The sequence below is a fragment of the Ostrea edulis genome, chromosome 4 (genome assembly GCF_947568905.1).
Source record: "Ostrea edulis chromosome 4, xbOstEdul1.1, whole genome shotgun sequence".
NCBI lineage: Eukaryota > Metazoa > Mollusca > Bivalvia > Ostreida > Ostreidae > Ostrea > Ostrea edulis.
Genome location: NC_079167.1, coordinates 59,742,719 through 59,765,505, shown reverse-complemented (window position 1 = coordinate 59,765,505; position 22,787 = coordinate 59,742,719). Strand labels below are relative to the sequence as shown.

At 32.6% G+C, this 22,787-nt stretch overlaps 1 protein-coding gene across 2 annotated transcripts in view; it reads right to left on the bottom strand.

The window, feature by feature from the left end:
- LOC125670419 (kinesin-like protein KIF19) overlaps positions 1 to 18,194 on the bottom strand; it is a 30,758-nt gene extending 12,564 nt beyond the window's left edge. Inside the window, exons 1-7 of one of the 2 annotated variants that reach the window (XM_048905571.2) lie at positions 17,316 to 18,194; positions 17,127 to 17,197; positions 16,262 to 16,342; positions 11,312 to 11,422; positions 7,432 to 7,519; positions 4,094 to 4,230; positions 208 to 333 (exon numbers count right to left, since the gene is read on the bottom strand). In XM_048905571.2, coding sequence (XP_048761528.1) covers positions 208 to 333; positions 4,094 to 4,230; positions 7,432 to 7,519; positions 11,312 to 11,422; positions 16,262 to 16,342; positions 17,127 to 17,171 — 588 coding nt within the window. In that variant the 5' untranslated portion in view covers positions 17,172 to 17,197; positions 17,316 to 18,194. Of the gene's footprint in view, positions 1 to 207; positions 334 to 4,093; positions 4,231 to 7,431; positions 7,520 to 11,311; positions 11,423 to 16,261; positions 16,343 to 17,126 lie in introns of both variants that reach the window. The other variant, XM_048905570.2, reaches the window with a different exon arrangement.
- Positions 18,195 to 22,787: the final 4,593 nt, after the last annotated feature.

The window sequence follows — 22,787 nt, the reverse complement described above, 5'->3', positions numbered from 1 at the left end:
CAGTATATTTGAAATGTAGTTATGTGTCTACAAATGTCAAATGATAAAATCTATAATGAGGTAGGTATACGATAAAACCATTAATGGATAGCAAAGGACATGTAAATGAAGAGGAAAATTCTGCTTATGCTATTAAATGCTTCTACTCATAATGATGATGATGATGATGAGGAGGAGGAGGAGGAGGAGGAGGAGGAGATAGGTTACCTCATCTGTTGAACTTGTATTGACCTCTGAAAGGCCTGCAACTTGAACTCCACCCTTGGCATCTTCCCGTAGGTCGAGAATTCCTGCACTTGGATTTAAAAGGTCTCGAATCATTTCATTGTATATCTGAAACATGACCAACAAATACTTATTACATGTGTGTAGATCAAGTTGAGAAATTCAAACCCACTCAAATATTAACCTGCTCTTAGTCATTTTAATGAAAGCAATCACATGTACTTTACTCATTAACAACTAAGAATGCAAATAAAACAGCAACTAATTACCTACAGTAACGATAATTCATCGTGAGAGACCAATATTTGTTAATACACAGCTTTATTAGAACCATTTTTTATTTCCAGATATATATTTCTATCCTTCCTGCAATCTGTCAGATGAGAAATTTGAGATTATTAGCTGACGTCTGCTCATTAACTCTGCAGTTTCCAAGCATCAGACCTAGAATGTCACTTAGTCCAGGCCTGTATGTGGGATATTTCATAAAAAACACAACAGATGGTGTGTGCTATTTCTTCATTATATAGGGGGCTGTAATTTTCAATGGCCATTATCCTAGAGAACCTGGTACATTTAACACAATCTATCACCTAATATCATAATTGAACAATCGTGTCCTCAAAGTTGGCAATGAATAAATAATAGCAATTTAAAACCTTTATTACCAAACATTTGATAATGCCTCCACAAGTTGTGAATTCTAGGTGTTCTCGTGTGTCAAGTGACATTCACTTCAGTTATCTAGTCTCAAAATTTCAGTATTTGAAATACATCAAATAATGCACCTCAAATATGGTTCCAGTGACAAGTCATACATGTGGCCATACTCTGTATAAATTCATTAAATCAATTCAGCAATCACTTGAATCTTCAATTAAAATTTCTCTGATTGAAATTTACTTTGAGAGATATCACTGAAAGAAATCTAAAGTGAATAATGATGTAATCTAAATTTTATTCTGCTGTGTCCACACATGAAGTATAACTGGGAATAATCTTTTAAGATATTAATGGATAAAAGCAATTTATAATCACTTAATCTATTTAAAAGGACAATTCTCAACAGAATGTTTTTTAAAGTTTAGGTATACAGAATACACACTCTAAAACTTGTGAAAACACATACAGCAGCATGATAAGGACAATCTCACTCCAAGATAAGAGAGGGCACGGGAGGCTCCTTATGATCAACCAGTCAACATGCATGTTATTACACCATTAAAGTAATAATTAATCTAGCATGAACATCCTTCATCTGCAGATCAATGCTCATAAAATCTATACCCTAACCTGCTTCAAGGCCAGCCACCATACAGATTCCCAATTATACAGTGGCGTGAAATCAAAATGTGCTTATTGATATTCAAGTTTTGCTTTTAAATCCAGCGTTTTAAAAGCCCTCTAAAAACATTACAGTGATCAGGATACAGAGATTTGCATTTCACAACTGGGAAGTCTATTGATCCTGAGTAAAAAAAAAAATAGTTACTTCTATTTAATATATCTAGTTTATTCACTGAAGAACCATTTTCATAATTACATCTGTGAGAAAGAAAAATCCAAAACTTTCTACTGCCAAGAATGCATTTAGAGGGATACAAAATATGCTCGAGTTCTATATACATATCATTATTTTGTCAGACATAATAAGAAAAAGGAAAAAAAAAAAAATCTAGAAAAACCACAACTAGATGTTTTCATGTTTAAACCTATGAACACAATCATCAATGAAGCCCAGTTTGAAAACATATTCCAGAAAGGAAATATTTTTTACCATTTGAAAGTTGCATGGTAACAAAACATTTATAATGTGCATCAAAGAACTTCAATGACAAACACATGATTGAATAAAAAAGGAACATATTTCTATCATCATTATTTTTACATCATTCCTCAATGATTTACAATTTCAATCGATAGAATGCACTTCAGACAAAAATATGGCAGATGACGCAAATCTATTTGTCATGCTTTCTACGAATATCATCACCCAGAAAGGTGACAAGATTACTGTGCGTCATTTACCTAACTTCAAGCACATTTTCCTAAATCAAATTCTAGACCATGTTGACCATAAATTTATTTTTATTATTTTAAAATCTTCCCCCAAATTGATTTTGGCCAAAAGGATCTAAACAGTCAACTGTCAATGCTTGTGACCAAGATGAATTAGTTCCAAACACTTCCTGACAGCAACAAGGTAAAAATAAGCAGGATGAAATCAGCTCTTTCAGAGTTGAAGAATAGTCAAGTTTGAATGCATCAATCAGACTTAGCATCTGATCGGATGGAACTCCAATTCAATACCAGGTTAATTATTTGAACCAGCAGACAGGTATTACTAGAAGGATTAGGGGAGAACTTATCAGTTTTTCTGCCTGCCCTGCTCTAATCCTGTTACTCTGCCACAGTGTACATTGAAAGTTTAGTACACGTATTCTCATATTCAATGAATATGTCTTCCATAGCTGTGTCGATAGCATGAATACATTCACAGTATGAATCGTGACAATATCAATAAAAATACACTTTACTTCCACTTCAAAGTAAATCCTGTTACAGTGTTGAAAAACTCTTTTGATATCTTATTCCACCATTCATACAAGTTAAAATTTTATATCCCATATTCTTTTACAAAGACTTGAGGACATACCAGTTAGATTCTATTTGGTATCCTTTACAAAATCATTATAGCCACTGAGCATGTCATTTTCTTGCTGCTCTATGGACGGAGAAACCTGTGCAGTGAACTACTCTTACAAAAGTTGTGTCAAAACACACATTCATCACTCACAGTTTGATGTGATTTTCAGTTAAAATTTGTCCTTGTGACCTAAATATTTGGATTCTTATATCACATAAAACGCTTTGACAGTTATACAAAAATTTCATCATGTATTCTGACTAAGACTTTTTCTTAGATATGAAAAAAAAATTGAAGATATAATTATGATGTCAAAATATACATAAATATTTACATTTCTAATGTTTTTTACAAATGGTAATGATAGCCATTTCCTTATGAATGTGTTGCAATTGTAAACAATATGTGTATGAATACAGATACATTGTAAATATAGTACGTCTCTTAATGACTGGGAATTCTGACAGAAATAGAAGTAGAAATGTCAATATGAAATATAAACTTCATTTTTGAAAATACAGTTCATGAGGGTATGAACTGCAACGCTTCACACCAGAATACTGTTCATGCTTCATGAAGTAAGCAGTACACACCTTCATGTATTTTCAAAATGTGAAATTATAATTTTTTTTTTTTTACATAAATCTATCAATCAATACCGAAGATATTTTATCAAGTAACCATATTCAATGCCAGTTTACTTGTTCCAATTTTCAATGCACTCTTTGATATGTAAGAGGAATGCTAGGAGGCATATTTTTATGTTATTCAACTTCTAATCCTAATCTTCCATCGATATCAAAAATCGTTTATTCAATGTCCTGCAGAGCTAAGATATGCACTCACTTCACAAATTCTCTCTCAGCATAAAAAACTGAAGTTATTTTCTTAAAAAACCACATTACAAGGATGGAAATATGTTGATTTGTCACAATGCATGAAGTTCACTTACCAACATTTTATGAGATTAAATCGAAAAATTACATTCTTTCCATGAATGATGCTTACAGATGCCATCTTTCAAATAGGGAGTACCAAACACCTCATGGTTACAGCACAATAAAATCTTTACTTATAAATCATTTTTATCTATTTGTAATAAATCCATCTAAAGGATGTACAGTAGAAAACATAGCAAAAATCTCGGAAACAATTTGGATGTTCATTTATACACAATATGGGCTGCATTCTATGACAGGTTGTGAACAAAATTTCCCTCACCTCTAAATAAGACATGGTCACTTTGTAAGACATACTGTCCCTGGTCCTCTCCATTTCTAGAAATAGATCATTGAGGGCCTGGGCCATGATTCCTGGTTCATCATGGGCCCCCAGCATTGTGTAGGTCTTTCCAGCACCTATTGATAAATTCATATTGTATAATGTGACTGTATATGGTAGATATATTTAAGCAGGAATGACAGACATGTAAGTATAGCATTTGCATTACACGTAATGACTTTCTGAATAAAAAAAAAAAAACAACCTAAAATTTTCAATTGAAATGATTTTTTCCCCACTGCAAAACAGACACATAGTCAAACTCCTTTCATTGTATCATTTGAGAAAGAAATTACATATAATAAAAGACATTTTTTCTAAACATTTATTTTCCTTATATGAGTATTTTCATTTACCTGAGAAAATGTGATTTTGAAATGAATACACTTTTATAAGATGTGCGTATGAATCAAATAACAGAATTAGCATGTTACAATCCAGAGAGGATGAATGGAACGAATAAAGGACTATATACCATAAACACAGAATTAGCATGTTACAATCCAGAGAGGATGAATGGAATGAATAAAGGACTATATACCATAAATACAGAATTAGCATGTTACAATCCAGAGAGGATGAATGGAACAAATAAAGGACTATATACCATAAACACAGAATTAGCATGTTACAATCAAGAGAGGATGAATGGAACAAATAAAGGACTATATACCATAAATACAGAATTAGCATGTTACAATCAAGAGAGGATGAATGGAACGAATAAAGGACTATATACCATAAACACAGAATTAGCATGTTACAATCAAGAGAGGATGAATGGAACAAATAAAGGACTATATACCATAAATACAGAATTAGCATGTTACAATCAAGAGAGGATGAATGGAACGAATAAAGGACTATATACCATAAACACAGAATTAGCATGTTACAATCCAGAGAGGATGAATGGAATGAATAAAGGACTATATACACCATAAATAAGAATTAGCATGTTACAAATAAAGAGAGGATGAATGGGATGAATAAAGGACCATATATATGATAAATACTTTATTTACCCATCAAAACTAACGCTTGTGCTAGTTTCAAAATCAAGCGTATTTTGTGCAAAAACCCTAATGCAACTCGCTTGCTATTCACAATTTGATCAAAATGATGTTGTATTTGAATTTATGACATGATCACGACGAATTGCTGTCAATACTTCTCATTACCAGCACATTAGAGTTATCGCGCTTTGATGACTCTTGTGCGTCATTGGTAAGAAAATGCACAAGTCTCGCGAGCAAGTGCGAGATTACTGGGACATAAACGAAACGTTCATAGCAACCCCCCCCCCTTTTTAAGTTAAAGTACATGGTGAACTTTTAAATAAAATAGCCATTGGTCAAACTGTATTTTAAAAATATACTAACACTAGTTTATCAAGGATGTTACATGGTTTTTTTTAAACTCCACTACACCTATTATAAAAATTCCAAACAACGATGTTCTCTGTCCTAAGTCAATCAATATTTTGTAATTTTCAAAATAGCTTAGATGCAGTTTAGAAACGCATTTGTTATGTTAATTAGTGTTATAAACGTCTTAAAAAATGCAGTTTGGCAAGTATATAACTTATACTAAAATATTTGAAAATGAAAGAGAGAGAGAGAGAGAGAGAGAGAGAGAGAGAGAGAGAGAGAGAGAGAGAGGGGCATTAACGATTACAAAGTTCATGCCATATGAACCTGTCCAAATTGTATAAAATAGAATGTCTTCATAATCTGACAGAATAATCTTAATAACATATGAATCCCATTAATTACAAGAAAAGTTATTGTGTCGGATGTGCATGAATTGGTTTTTCCCTTCACAGTTCTTCTTGCGACTGATGCTTTATATCGGTCAGATTTGGCAGATTTAGTACCTGCACTCCTTCACATAGTTTAATAAGTTCTTCTGTTTTCTTGTAAGAATAATCAATTCCTTTTGCCTTTAGAATTTTAATCAGTGTTGTGGTTTGCAGTCGGTTTTAATATGTATTCGATACCATAATTTATATTACGTATGCCTAAGTAATGTTTACGTATGTTGTCCCGGTAGCACGACTTTACGCGCCTTTAATTTGAAGAGTTCCACTAATGGAAATGATAAGTATTTTGGTAATTTGGGAAAGAATGGCTATTATGCAGTTTTTCTTCTACAAAACATTGAGCACAGGCTTGGATCAACATTGTATTTATATCATCGATTCATCCTTCCAGAACATATAAGTTTGTTTGTTCAAAGCTGTACTCTTTGTTTTCTGACAGAAAAATGATCCTGAGAATTCGCATTTTAGCTACATCTGAGTAAAATGAAGAAATCGTACCACTTTGAATGCTATGTACTCCAACTATCTGTAGATATCTGTAACAATGTGAAACTGTATTGGACAGGATCTCTTTTAGGAAATAAAAGATTTAATCTTTCCTTTTAAGCTTTTTAAATAAATGTAGAATTTTATGGGGGACCAGAAAGGCTGTTATTATACATGTCAGTTCCTCATCAAAATTCCCTTCATATATATACTAAATATAGCATATGAACCATTGATCAACTCATTTTGAATGAAAATGTGATATCCACCTTAATCTAATATTCACACCCAGGAAAAGGAAATCGAAAACAAACTGATGACAGTAACACCTACAGATTACATGATGTTTCAACTCTTTGAAGTAGATTACATGATCACTTCAAATGGTCCATATATCTCAAGTTGTTTTTCCGTTTGTATTTGCTAAACACTCATAGAGGAAAATCCAGCAATAAAATCAATATACAAATCCTTGTGTTGATATAAAGGAATATTTTTGGCCTAAAGCATCATTTGCACCTGTTCCATGAAGATTTTAATAAAATGTGAACGAAGGAAAGAAATGATACCTCAAAAAAACAGGATCAAAGCTTTAAAATGCCTGAACAATGAAAAATACAGAACCAGTTTTAAGAACATATGAACTGGGGAAACTTACGTGTTATACTCACACAAGAGATATTAAAAATCAATACAGACAGGTTTTTGAAGTTCATGAAGTTGATGTGATTTTAAATAATACACACAGTGAACATACTTCTACAAACAATGTTTGATGACAAGAATGTGTGATTTGAATAGGAATGTGCTGAAGCTTCAATGTTGACAATAAAAACACTTGTGAACTACCATTGTCAATGACCCATGGGTACTTCCTTTAGATTCTCCCTCATCACTGAGGGATCCAGTGGACTCAAAACCTGTGATCTGTGACATTAAATGGCAATCACAATGCCTGCTGGGAACTTACCAGTGGCACCATAGGCAAACACAGTGGCATTATATCCTGATATAACGCTGGGAATCAGAAACTGAGAAGTGGTTCTGTATACTTCCTCCTGTAAAAAAAATATGACTGATCATTGTCATTACTAGTAATCAATATTTAACAGGTGCCCCATTCAAGCTGACACCGGTAATGTTTGTAAAGGGTTTGTACTCTTAAGAGAATAAATATTAAAAATTGTAATATTTCATTATCTCAGTGTTAGATGTACTACTCAAGAATATGCATAAAACTACATATCAATGTAAATGAAGAAGTTTTTGTATCGAGCACACATATTCTCTACTATACAGTATTTGTTTGTTATAATTACAATGATCAATTACATCTAGAAGTCCCTATGCTGTGTTATGTAGAAGCTACAGATTTTTTCCATTTTCATTTATCACTTAACTACATCATGTAATTAAACATCAGAATGTTTTCATATTTAATTTCTCCATTTACATGAAAAAGTGAGAATGACAAATAATGATCAATCTCATAAGTTGTATAGCGAATACAAAATTGAGAGAAGGACAAACACGGATCTCTGGACACACCAGTGGTGTGATTCAGGTGCCTAGGAGGAGTAAGCATCCCCTGTTGACTGACCACACCTGCTGTGAGCCCTATATCTTGATTAGGTAAACAGAGTAACCTGCAGTCAAACTCAGAATGTGAAGAATGGCCTAACATATGGTATGAAACATGTCACACAGCATTTGACCTAATGACAGGTTGTATTTGTAAATAAGATCATTAAAACAATCGTATAATTTGTGAAATGCTGACTTAAAATGAGAATGTTGAAACCCCTGTATTATCAACTTGTCTATCAGTAGCCTGCCTCAGTTTAAAAATTGATCATATGCAGAACATGCTCTCAGATGTTAAATTAGTTGAGAAATATAAACACCATATGCAGGTGATGATGGAATATTACTATATAAATATGGGTAGTTGTAGATGGAGAAGATGAAGCATCCCATATGTAATAAAGTTGAGTAGTTAGTTTGCCATTAATGTCCATGTTCAATATGAGGCAAATGTGAAAGACTCTTAAGTGTCTTTTATTTCAAGTTCACTGGGATATATCGAATCAACACTTGAATGAAAGGGAATATTGTTTATAGATAATTAAAACATCATCGATGTATCTAAATGTCAAGTTGAAGGCCACAGTAAAATCTATTCTTCAACCAGTACTGACTGCACTAAAACCTGTCAACCTTCATTCGATGTTTTATCAGGAATTTCAATGTAGCTAATTTTTCTTATATTATAATTCAAACTGATTTTAAGCCTGTATGTAAAAACTAGCCCAAGTACAATTAGCTCATAGCATTCAACAAATCTCAATCCAACTTTAGAAGCACAGGAATTTGGATGACTTGATCAATAAATACCCAAGGTCCCTGAGGCTAGCAAAGTTTCATGTAAGCAATCCATGAATTATGAATTAGTCGACTCCAATATCATACACTGATAAGCAAAATATATATTGATTATTTGCTTTAGTTCATATTATACAACCCATCATAATGAAAAGAAAAAAACCCACCCAAACCAAAATTAATGTGTTTCCCAGAAGGTATAAAAATAGTCAACTCATACACAGGATAAATAAAAGTCTTAATTTAATAAAAGTACACTTTAATCTTCATAAAGTCCACCCTGTAAGTGCTACACTACCCACGCATGTCCGTTTCATTTGTTCAGGAAGATTACTTTGTTTTAGTACCCAAACATGATTTAATCTAGAAAAATAAATTATCACTATTGTAGAGTGTGGACATTGATAGAATAAATATTATATGTTCTATAGATTAACACTAAAACACAGCCCCCGTACAGCGAGCATGTTTGTTATCGCCCTGCTGGACATTGGCGGTTAATCAAACATAAATTGTGTCTTGTGATTCAAAAACAAATTTAACGCTTTGGTATATTAAACTTTAATTCTTTGGTATATCAAACAAAATATATTTCGCCAAAACAAAGTCATTAAAGAGCAGTTGGGGAATGGCAAAGTTTTGTATTTTATTTGGTCACAAATCAAAATATTTGAAAGACCTGACAAACAAAACGTCTCATGTTTAAACCTTCTGCTTAATGCTACCCCTGGAATAAAATAGGTGCTTTTATCTGTGTGATTTTAAGTGGATTTAAAATTCCTTTGTTCCTTCTCAAAGAAAGTCATTAAAGCAAAGGCCATCGAAAATTACCAAACAAAAGGCGAAAGTAGATATTTTTTCAGAGATAAATCTTCAATTTTTTTTTCATGGACTTATTAGCAAACCTGAATTAAATATTCTTCATTATATCATCTTATTATATGGACAGATAAATTATGTACTTGGACTATTTGCCATATTTATAAATAGTAATAATATCCAGATTTAACTTCTTTGTGTGCACAAACAAATATTGTGATCACCTCCGATTAGGGGCAGCCCTATTGTCGTAATCTAAATAGAAATAAATGGGCCACATTTGTGGCAATTAGAACATAACAAATTGTTTCCTAAAGCTAGAATTGCCAGGTCAAGTTAATGACAAACATACATTGGAGTTAACGTAGTTCAGCGTCCCATTTCCATGGTTTAGCTAGGAAGTTGTATTTTTCCACTAAGAACTGTAATTGCATTAAAAAAATGGAAAGATTCAAGAATTCGCTACTTTTATTAATTAATTAACTACCTGCACCTTGCAACCCAATCAATGTATGAAATGTGATGGCCAAATAATGCCTTATTAGTATTGTATAAGGATATTCATTTCAAGCTTATTGCTGCCTTGATCAGATAACTATTTCATAAGGTGCATGCACTTGGATACATGCAATTGCATATTCAGCAAATGCTACAAATTTGGCAAACCCTTGTATATTTAATCCTTCAGAATTCATTTTGATTTAATCATGTTTTAAAACTTAATTCATTTGACAAACATAGAACACCAGACTTCTCTTAACAATACACGCACATCTGAATTTGTCATTGTTTATATTTTTGACACTATAGTTAGGATTTGTATTGATGTGTACTTACTTTACATGCTGATTATCAAGTCATGAAGTAACACTAAAAAGTTATATAACTTTTTTGAAGATTGCATTCATGAGAATATATATAGAAGATATCAACACTTGAATATTTTTTTCTGCATTTTATGAACATTAATGCAAACAAGATACAGTGTAATGCGATATGCTATTATTCATTACTTCATGGATGACTCTATTAAACAAGCAACGGACAAAAATGAATCTTATCACCTTTTATCTATATTCCAGTGAAATATCAAAATGACATCCCCCCCCCCATTTTATTACAGTAACCTGGAGTATTTGTGTACTGCATACTTTGCCTCTGTGTTTGATGTAATGGCAGTCATGCATACATTCCAGTCTGTGAATAATAGATTGTATCAGGATTAAAGCACTATATAAATGCTAACCCTATACAGTCAAATAAGCCCTAAATCACAGTTTAGAGAGGACTAGCTTAACTTTAAGAACAGGAATACTACACAGTGCCTCTCATTGGCACCAAGGACACTGAACAGGTCTTCCAAAAGTATTTATAGTATGTACTACATCATTTATAGTATGTACCACATCTTGGTAAACAAACCATAAATGGCCACAGTACTGGTCAACCAGTGTGTATGTCTCTAATATAGGTTACTAGGTAATTGAATTGACAAAAGAATAATTGGGGAAATCTAGTTTTACTGCTGCTTATCAATATGTTATGTGATTAAATTTAATGTGAGTCAATATAAGAATCTGGTAAAAGCTCCCAGTGGCTCTGTCTCTAGAGGATAACTTGATTTTTGCTACAATATGTGGTAGATATACCTGAGAAGCTCCACCATCAAATGTGTAGTCAAAAACAAACTGCTTCTCTCGTGAACGATTGGCTCGCAAAACATCTTCTGGGTCCTCCATAGGGTCCATCAGCACCACCATCTACACAAAATAAAAACATCAATTTACTGTCAGCAACACCAATAAGTACACAAGATAAAAACATCAATTTACTGTCAGCAACACCAATATGTACATATTAAGATAAAAACATCAATTTACAATCAGCAACACCATTTATATAAGATATAGCACCACATAAGATAAAAACATCAATTTACTATCAGCAACACCCCCTACATAAGAAATAAACATCAATTTACTATCAGCAACATCATCTACATAAGCTTTGCAATAACCAATGGTTTCATGCTAAAGCTGTCTTTATAAAGACTGTATAATGTGCATGGTGTGACTTCTATCATAGAGACTAATGAACACAACCAAAAGTGATTGTTCTCTGTCTGCACGCTGCTCTGCTTTGCATGCTACAAAACCAAAAGACTCTTATATCTGTCAAACTCAGAACTTTTAAGATTTGGAATCAATAATGGGACATTATTAATCTGAACACATTGCAGTGTATTGAAAAACAAAACTTTTTCAGGAATCCCATTAGTCAGGTGTATTCACAAATTTTGTCTGTGTGAACAAATATGTTGTATACCATTTCCCATATCCATATAACTAGAGAGAAGTGAATTCTGGATGTGACTGCAGACAGACAGACAGACAGACAGACAGAAATATTTTCTTTTATAATGAAGAGGACACAAACCCAAGTAAACTAATTATTATTTAAGTCTTGCCTACACATAGTATCACAAGAACCATTACCACCTCCTGCATGCAAAGATGACACAATGCCACGGATTTCCTATGTTTGCATAGAACAAATAGGCTGTTATTGTATGCTTCTTTCAAGTTCTTTGGTTTTCAGTTAAAAATGAAGATTAATCATTTACACAATATTTTCCTAATACATTAGATGTTCTTACGCAGCCTGGTTGAGTATAGCCATTAAACTACACTTTTAGAGTTTCAAATTCAATACATCTCTCCGGTAACTCGATAATGGTAAATGTATCTCTTTTAACAAATTCTGAATTGATTGTCAGAAGATTTGTTTGTCTTTTACATACAGCATAAGACTTTTTATCCAGCAGATGACATTTAACATTCCTTGTAAGGCACATATCTGCATGGCAAAATTTCTCATTTCGAATTTTTCAATTCTGAATTACTTTCACGTTTTATAAGTATACATGCTTTTTCATCTCTTATCTTTACACATTCCATTATTTCTCTGTTTAAAAAGTCTGAGAGCAGTAGATATACTCAAAACATCATTTCCACAAAGAGGGAGCTTCACAGGGACTCTATAAGATGTCATAGCAATTAAACACAAGAGTGAAATAAACCACTTTCCCCTGAAAACATGGTCAACAAGTGTCCTACTCATGTCCTCTAAAATATATAATTTCCACACATGTATGTAACCTATACAAAATTGAGTTTTTGTACTGATAATAAAAAACATTCTTATTTTCAAAAGAGGTTTCTTTCATTTGTTCAGACAGTGGATTACAATTCACTTTTTCTTAGATCATTTACACAATCTCATTCAACACTCTGTTGAGAAAACGAATACCCGACCTCGGGTATAGTGCTGGAGAACCAAAAACATTCTATTCCAATATTGAGAACAAACCTATTGATATTTTTGATTGCCAAATCATCCAAACTAATTTACAAGTCTTTCACATGAAGCAAACTGTGCAAACACTAATTTACAGCCAATATTTGGAGTGTACAAACTGCTTATACCTGATGTTTGTGTTAACAACAGTGTACATAATGATTTCAGAACTACGTATCTGATATTTACTTTGATTTTGCGTTACATAAATCACTTAACTGATCTAGATATTCAAAAATATAAAAGTAAGTAAATAAAATTGACCCCACAATAAAAATTTAGGTATAAAAAAATATTAGATATCTTTGTAAAAAATAATTTTGAAAATATTTTTAACTTTAAAAGTTTCATACATACATGTATATTATATAGTTTTAAGACTGCATATGGATGCATCTTAGTTTACTGAGTTGGTTCATATTTTCCTTTCTTGTTCGCTTTTTATTCATATTTTTTAATATATGGTAAAATACATGCCTGTGTAAATATAAAAATACCAAAACACATGGTCAATACACCTTCCTGCAGTGAAATTTCTTCAAGTTGATGTAAAACAAATACTGCAGCACATGACATCACAATTAACAAGATAGTATCTACAGGAATTGTAATATACTAATTACTCAAGATCAAATTGATGTCAACACCGAAGGTGTAGTTTTACAGGTTCTGCAGTGAAAGATCAATAAGAATCAATTACTTCCACCTTGATTGTGACATTAAGGTAGTGTTCTTAGAAATATAGCATTGATTTTATTCTCGGGACTATATATCCCCCAGCTCCTCGATCTGGAATCAATAGGCAGAAGCTTCTTATCTGTTGTGACATGTACCTATATCAACTCTCTATCACATCATTATCCCTAAACAAAAAATATTCATCACAAGCTCATCAAATATTAAAGGTCAAAATAGGATTCTAGTCTCTGAATCTACCATGACACATAAATTATACATCCCTAATTGCCGTACCTACAGTTGTTGTTGTTTGATGTCATATATGGGTAATTTATTGCTACATATATGTATTGAAAGCATGTCTAACTATCTTCGTTTGAATATAGGCTCTGGTTTGAGAACTGACACATATACCATATAATAGTTCCATATTGGTCTTTTCTATCATTACTATAATGAAGGCCCTAATTTTTTTTTTTTTTTTTTACGAGAGTTCAAGGTTACCATAACCAGAAACAAATTGACCTCCTAGAGTGAGAAGAACAAGCATAATGCGAATATGATTACAAGCCATTTTTAACTTGTGCTATTAAAAAGGCATGACTTAAACCGATCTCACTGATCACCTACGTAAATTTCACTGCAATTTTCATCATTACATTTATTGATCAGAATAATGTACAGCAATAAAAAATGTGCACTTCGAATCATCACCCAAAAATACTTCTCCCTTCAACAAGGGAAAATCATGAAGACGTTACAGCACTTTTGGTATTGGTTTTCATCCAATGGCAAGATTACGCTATGAAACTTGCCAACATTAATGTCCTAGTGTTTGAATACTTTGCAAAGGAAATTTGAAACTGTGGAAGTGCCTTTGTGAAATTTTAGTACCCATGCATTATTCAGAAATTTTTGGAAATTATCCTGAAACTGTTTACATAATGCTGTTATCTTCATGAATAATATTCAAGCTGTAATTACGAACTATTCAGTATTGTTGTATTAGAGATCACATACACCTCTATGATAGTTATCCTTGAAGCTCATTAGTATCAAACAGATACACATTAAATGTCTGAAACATTTTTGAAGACTTTGAAGATTATGCAACTATGGCCAAGGTATGGAAGACATAAAAGTCCTAAAATGGGCGAAAATTTACACTGAGCATAACTGCATCTGAGAATTGAGTTTTAAATTTCAAACTTCCATCTATAGCAACATAAAACCGAGTCCATTCATATGTCCACATGTGTATATATGCAGATCATTAACTAGCAGTCTACAATGGATTCTGCAATAGTTTATCTTACTCCTTTGGTTGTATACATGTACTTTCAAATAAACATCTATTTTAAACAAAACTGCGTTATCTGCTCTATAATGCATTTTACTTTTATATTATGATGACACCAAATTCACAAGTCTTTCAAAATGATGTAATGTATGTGGTAAATTCAATAACATTCCTCATTTAAGACATGTTTTATGATGTTTTGTGTATTATATTTAAGGTACAAATGAGTGAAAAGGATTTGATCAGTTTCAAAATTTAAAATTTTAAAATTTTCCTCAATTTTACTTCCAAACACAAAGCACAAGTCTAAATTGTCAAATTTAAAATTCTAAAAACTACTATCACGTGCATTGTAAGTATGAATTTTTTTTTTTTTTTTTTTTAGATGTATACAAAATCTATCTTAAATATTGGGAAATCATAATACATGTACTGATAATTTAATTCTAATCTAAACATCTAAATCATAAGAGAACCAGACAGCAGGCACTGCCTATATAAGTCCTCTCCGTAGAAGGTACAAGGTCATACAAACTTTAGAATATATAAATACAGTATTACACAAAGGATATAATGATTTGAACATTGCAATAACATAGGTAATTTATGACATGGCAGCTTGTAATTAATTCTATTATACTATTGCATAAAATCATTAAATAATACTGTTGAAATTCATAACTCTGTATACACTTCTGTCCATGTATGTATCTATGCGATAAATCACAATAAATACTGGTTTTTGACACAAGTATCAATTTAGGTTTTTAATTGCAAACCATTACAGTTCTAAAACAGAGGTTGTTTATTGTTTTGTTTTTTCTGTTAGATTAGCACAATTTATTAGAGTACAAAATTACATGAAGGAGAGTGAAAAAAATTTGCATACATAATGCTGCAACTAATGATTATAGTCATAATACAAACTTAAGGATATGTTCTACACAGGGCAACTATTATGAAGATTAATGCACACATATATTAAATTAACTAACTATACGTTTTCCATTTCTAATGTCTGTAGCCCATTATAAATACTTTCCGAATTTCTAAAAAGAGGGGAAGTAAATTAGGCCCGGGCGATGTCCAGCTCTCTCAGGATTCCAGAAGGTAACCACTGAGATGATACATAATCTTAGTAAACTTTCCTTTGAACAAACCTCTTTCAACTCTCACAAGAAATAGCAATGTACAAGGAAAACTGACTTAGAAGATTAAACAACATACATACATATATATACACAACTTCATATTAACCATATACCTTTTTCTGGACTTTATGGGCTATTTGAGTGGCTCCCATCAAAATTTCATCTTCATTCATGGGTCTTATCCTGAGTGCCACCTACAGAACAGATATTTCATGATAAATTCCATTGTATTGTATGATATTGTGAAGAGCATTTTCAAATTCACTTTTATATCCATAATTATTGTATTGTAAAATATGTATATATAGATATATGATAAAAATTTAACAACAAAAAATCCAAAGAAAAGAAGGAAAAGCTATGGATAGTCATTTAGAATTACATGGAACTTATGCATTGTCTCACATCTTACACAGAACTTTTTATACAAATGGAAATCACTACAATGTACTATGTTATTGTGTTATTTTTTAAGTAAAAGGCTGTAATGTCACCAAAGACTGCATGGTTTTATGTCATTATTAAGTTAATTAAACAAGTACTGATATATGATTTTCAAGAGTATAAGCTTATATATATGGTGTTCAATAAAAATTTTGTTAAGTGAACATTACAATTTCTTTATTTTGCAATTAATAAATTTGTAAAATTTCTTTGCACTAAATAAAATCACAATAAAATATTGGGTGCATTATGACATTTATTATAAAATTAATAATGTTAATTGAATGGTCACACTGTAATAAAAATTATATTCCATTAACAACCATTTCATTTCCATCATTATCACTGAAAACTTATTATATGGGTATCTAAATAAATAACATAAAATTTCACTTTACACTGTACCTGAATGTAAGTGTATTTTATCGTGGGGAAAACGCACTAAATATTCAAAGGCACTTTCATTTAAAGTCCTGCAGAAGATCCCCCAACTGATCTTCTGTCAAACTTAATGTCAGGTTTTATTAAACTTACTGTCAAATTTTGTTCCCCTCCTCCTTTGACTTTGTTCTCAGACATTGTTTTAGCTTTGTACACTTCGATGGCTATGGTTCCAATTCAAAAAATAAAATTCATTGACATGAAAAACAGAACTGTAGAATGTTCATCCCATGGCGAAAACTTCAAGTGACAATAAAACAAATGTTGAATTAATCCTCATACACTAGCGACTTGATCACCAAGTCCGAAAGAGAGAAGATCACAACGACTTCCATTCAAACCGTCCGCATTTTTATCTGCTATCGGAAATCCACATGCTTGTGACAGACGGCGCTACGAAACCGCTCTGCATGATTGGTCATGATCGTGAAAGAACCCGTTGTATTACTCCGCCGACTAGTGTGAACTGATGTCGTTAGTGAAGGAATAGATGATAGATCTACCTAGGCCAGGTACGCTGAAAACCAAAGGGATTCTGATACTGTACATATTTCGTAAAGTACCGTTTCGACTCCGATAAATTGAAATTGTTTGAGATTATGATATCAATCGGATTAAGAATTATATTTGGATTAATCAACATTATTAAAATATTAATTAGTAATTCAAGAGTCGTTCTATGTTTATATTTTCCCCCCATATTTTGCAACATGGATACACCGGAAATATCACGATAGTAATAAAATAAACATTTTTAAAAAGTTAGGATGACGCAAGTGCATTTTCCGGATGATCGATGGAAATCTTTTTTAGTACCATTTTATTGATATATTTTAAAAACGAAACATAATCATCAACAAATAGTATAGATCAAATTTCTCTTTTTATAAATGAACTCTGTGCACAGATTACCAAATCCACAATTTATATTGATTATCGATAAAACTCTACATTGTAATAAAGGCATCAGCTGACAGTAATATTCTTGAGAATGTAAGTGAAGTAAATGTCAGAAGAATCAGGGCAGATTGATAGAATTATCTGTTATTATTAAGTAATTTCTTCATGTTTTAAACATGGTTCCTATTTCATACAAGGTACGAATCATAGACATTATTAGATGCAGTCATCCGACTCCGTTCACAACATTTAAAAAGAAAAAGAAAAGGAGGGGGTATAGATTTCGTTCCCCATTACCTTTATATATATATATATATACACACACACACACTCATTGGACATCGGTTACCCACGCGCCACGGGTGCTTCTAATCGATGAGGGAGCGTGTGTGGACTCAAAACCGTGGTTGGCGACGATGGTATAAACTTGAAGATTGATCAAAATTAGGAATGTATTATTTCACAGGAGCGCGAAAAAAATTTCAACCATAAAGAGAGGAGCATGGGGTGGGGGTGGGGGTTCAGTACCCGTGATTCCCTTTAGATCCGCCACTGTTTACATGATAATGTTTTTCTTATATTACTGTGTGGGACCCATCGTCGTAAACCACGGGTTATTGTTTCATTCTATTTGTTTGTGAAATAGAATGTAACAATAACCCGTGGTTTACGACGATGTGTGGGACCAGGTCATTTACATATGTAAACCCACCCACCCTCCCCCAAAAATAAAATAAAAACCAAGAAAAAAACAAAACAAAACAAAAACAAAAAAAAAAAACTAAGCAAACAAAATCAAAAAGCCCCACGAAATAATATCATATAAAAGATCAACAGGCAGTTATATTATTAGTATGTATACAGACAATGCTAGTCAAACGATTCCTTTAAGACATTGTTTTCATTTAATTTTGGACCAATATGTTTGTAAATGAATGGACCTTGTATTCAAACTAACCCGTGTTGTTTCTTGCGACAATTGGTAATTGATTTATTGACACGCCCTTGGAGTGAACCTAAACCAACTATAACAATCATTACAATCTGTCCCTTACATTTGATTTCTTGAAGGGTGGATCCAGAAATATTTGAAGAGGGTTTGTGACCTTAGATAATACTTGTACACACAGAAAGAGTGTTTCTTTTCTTTTTATCGACACGCTGAAATATCACCACCATAAGGAATTTCGAGAGTTGGGGAGGGGGGGGGCTAGAACATACATGTATCATCATTTTTCAGAGAGGGGGAGGCAGCAAGGGGAAAAATTAACTTTAAAACAAACATTTTTTTTTGGGTGGAAACTTAGAAATCCTAAACTGTAGGGGGGAAGGTGTGGGGCGTTTGCCCAATACTACACTGGGTTAATTCCAATTCATCAATTCAAGTTATATTCATATTTTTACCGTTCATTACATTGTCACTATACTATCCAAAAAGAGTGACAATCATGCAGCCAAAATAGATTACTTTGCATGTGAAAATGTTAAGTTATCCGAAAATGAACGTTATTAGGGGGGGGGGGGGGATTCTACTAATGCATATATGTATTTTAAAATAATTATAACTTATTTCACTACTTTATTCTGGCTGTCATCTTAAGAAAAGATTTTATGAGCCTATCTAATGAATAAGAGGTTTTCAACACCCATCCACCCCCCGAAAACAACACTGAAAAAGTCATACATTTTGATGTTATTGAGTTGAGAAAAGTTTTGCAATTTCAAATTTACTAAAAGTTATTTGTTTCATTCTGATTGTAAGGCCGTTCTTGGCACAATGATTTTGACTACGGATAACTCTGTTTACTTGATCAAGATATAGGGCTCACGGCGGGTGTGACCGGTCGACAGGGGATGCTTACTCCTTTTAGGCACCTGACCCCACCTCTGGTATATCCAGGGATCCGTGTTTGCCCATCTATCTATTTTGTATTGTTTATTGGAGTTATGAGACTTTCATATATCAAATCAACTATTCAGAGACAGTTTCTAAAGACACGTAGAATCAGGGGCCTTACCCTAACAGTCAGTATGGAACAAGTCCGACAGCATTTGACCCAATGATAGGTTGTATTGGCAAACTAGATCGTTATAAAGACTATATAATTTGCGAAATGCTGACTGTAAACGAGACTGTTGAAACCCCTGTACCATCAACTTGTTTGTCAGTAGCCTGCCTCAATTTAATAACTGACCATACGCAGAACAAGGTCTTGCGTATCGTATCAGTTAAGATGTATAAACACCATATGTATGGAGAAGCTGAAATCATCCCGTTTTTCATAAAGTTGGGTTGTTCGTTTGCCGTTAGTATCTACTTTCAATAAAATATGGATCAAAGTATGAAGCAGAAGTGGACGACTCTGTGGTGTCTTTTATTTCGAGTTCACAGGGATATATCGAATCGACATATGTATGAAAATTGTAATTGTTAATAGATGATGCGTCGTCGATATATCTGAATGTCGAATTGAAGGCCACAGTAGGAGATTTTTCCTTCTCACGAAGAAGTTTTTGAATAAATTCTGCTTCATAAGAGTATAAAAACAGGTCAGCTAACAATGGAGCACAATTCGTGCTCACAGGAATTCCAATAAACTGTTTATCTATTTAATTTAAACATACTAGTATTTCATTGAGAAACTCAATAGGATTGAGCAACAGGCATATCCTATGTAGGCCCTCTCCCAAATACAAAGGTCAAGTACAAAGGCGTCATTGATAAAAAGGATTTTTTGAAAATATAACAATATTGTAATGAGTTTTACATGAAAATAGTTAATAAGAGTTTTGTTGAATTTTGCTACGAGTTGATTTTTTATAGAAATCGACATGTTCTACACAAACACACATACTTACAAAACCCTCCACCTACAATCACACATATATACATATAATATAGATCAATACTAACATAGATCAATCCAGACGGTTAGAAGAAAAGAGAGAATAAATAATTTTTAAAAAGTGTAAAAATTAACTTGTACAAAAGCGCTTAGAAGATTTAATGTAGTTATGAACATAAGAAATAAATTTGCAATTCAAGTTATATGAATACTCAGAACTACCATATAGAATATAGTTCAATTGAAAAGGAAACAGAATTGTGATTACATTGCTGCAGAGGAATATCTCTTTGATGTTTATATTTTGAACATTCAAGGAAATAATGCACATTTCCTTCAAATTCATAGCCACAATACAAACAGTGTGGATCATCAGTCAAATAATCTTTAATTAGAATTTTTTTTAGAATCCACATTTGATTAACACCATTTGTGGCATATGTAGTCGCTCAGTACGTTTGACGTTTCTCCTTCACAGATGTTAATATTTTCGTGCGGAGCAAAGACAGGGGCTTGGTAGAACATTTATTGGATCCAGCAATAGAAAAGATTTTATTGCGACCAAAACCAACCATGAAACTAGATAGGTTCAATCTATACTTATATAAGAGGTGATCAGATTTTGATCTTGCTAATGCACGATTGTAGCTAATCTCGGTTGAGATTCAGCTTGGCTGAATATTTTGGACTGACGCCTTCACTTGTGAAGGCGTCAGTCCGAATATTCAGCCGAGCCGTACCGAATCTCAGCCGAGAGTAGATTGTAGCAGCATGAACTATTTACAAAATGTTTGTTAAAAACACATTAAAAAAGAAAGAAAAAAGATTGCAGCAGCAATAATTTAGTATTTGAATATTTTATTTTTAATGATTGCATTTTTTTGAGAGGATACTAATTACTACAATAAGAATATAACCAAAGCGGTTGTCATGTTAAAAAAATTGTGTGTGATCGTACTTGGAAAAATAATCACCTAACGTTATGACAATTTATTTGAAAAATATATCTCGATAGCGTGTATTTTGAATATTGCAATGCCTTTTATCAAGGTATTGGTACTCGACAAATATAATTTAGCATTGAGAATCAATCATTTTAAGAATTCCTACAATTACAGTGATGACATATACGTTTTGAAACACCCTTTTATACTCAGAATTGCTTTTTAAACTGAATGTATATGAGATGAATGTTTTCAAACGAATCCTTTACTGTCAAATTAATCATGTTTCTGGATTTTTTTTAAAATTTGTGACGCGTGTTTATTTACCTATTTTCGCACATAGATCGTGTAGGAACCATTTGTCAGGACGTAAACTGCTTTTCATAGTTTGGACATCACTGTGATAACAATCGAAGTGTTCGGAGAATTAATACTGTATATATGTGGGTGGTTTTTTTCACGAACGGTAAAAGTTTCATAATACTGAAAAGGGGGATATTCACATGGATTTTATTTTCGGTATATACACAATTACATTGAAGATAGCGAAAATAAGACCATCGCAAAATACCGAACGTTACATCTAAACGAAATGATATTTCTAGCTCAGTCTATTTCCTGCACTGTATTGATACAAAACAAACTAAAGAATCAACAGACTGCAGATTGCTCTATAAACCCACAAACAGCCCCAAAGCGACCTGGTCGTAAATGAAAACTGGGTTCAATGAAGATTATCATATCGAGGTTACCTGATTAATCTGTGCATGTGTTTGCGCTTTTGGTGTCATAAATCCTCCGTTTAATTATTGGTCCAATAAACTATTGAACCATACATATTATGTTCGTCTTTCATACATGTAGGCGACTTTAAATACTCCCCGATATCTGATAATTTATTTTTAATACGATTGAGAAAATTCCTTTCGGTGTAGTATAAGATAAACATGTAAAAAGGCTTGAACAACATACTACTAGAGGGAAAAAAAAAAGCAAAAAAAAAAGCGGGGTTTAGCCCTAAATTAATTGTTCGTATGGGATGTGTAGGTGCCAGGGTTTAAAAC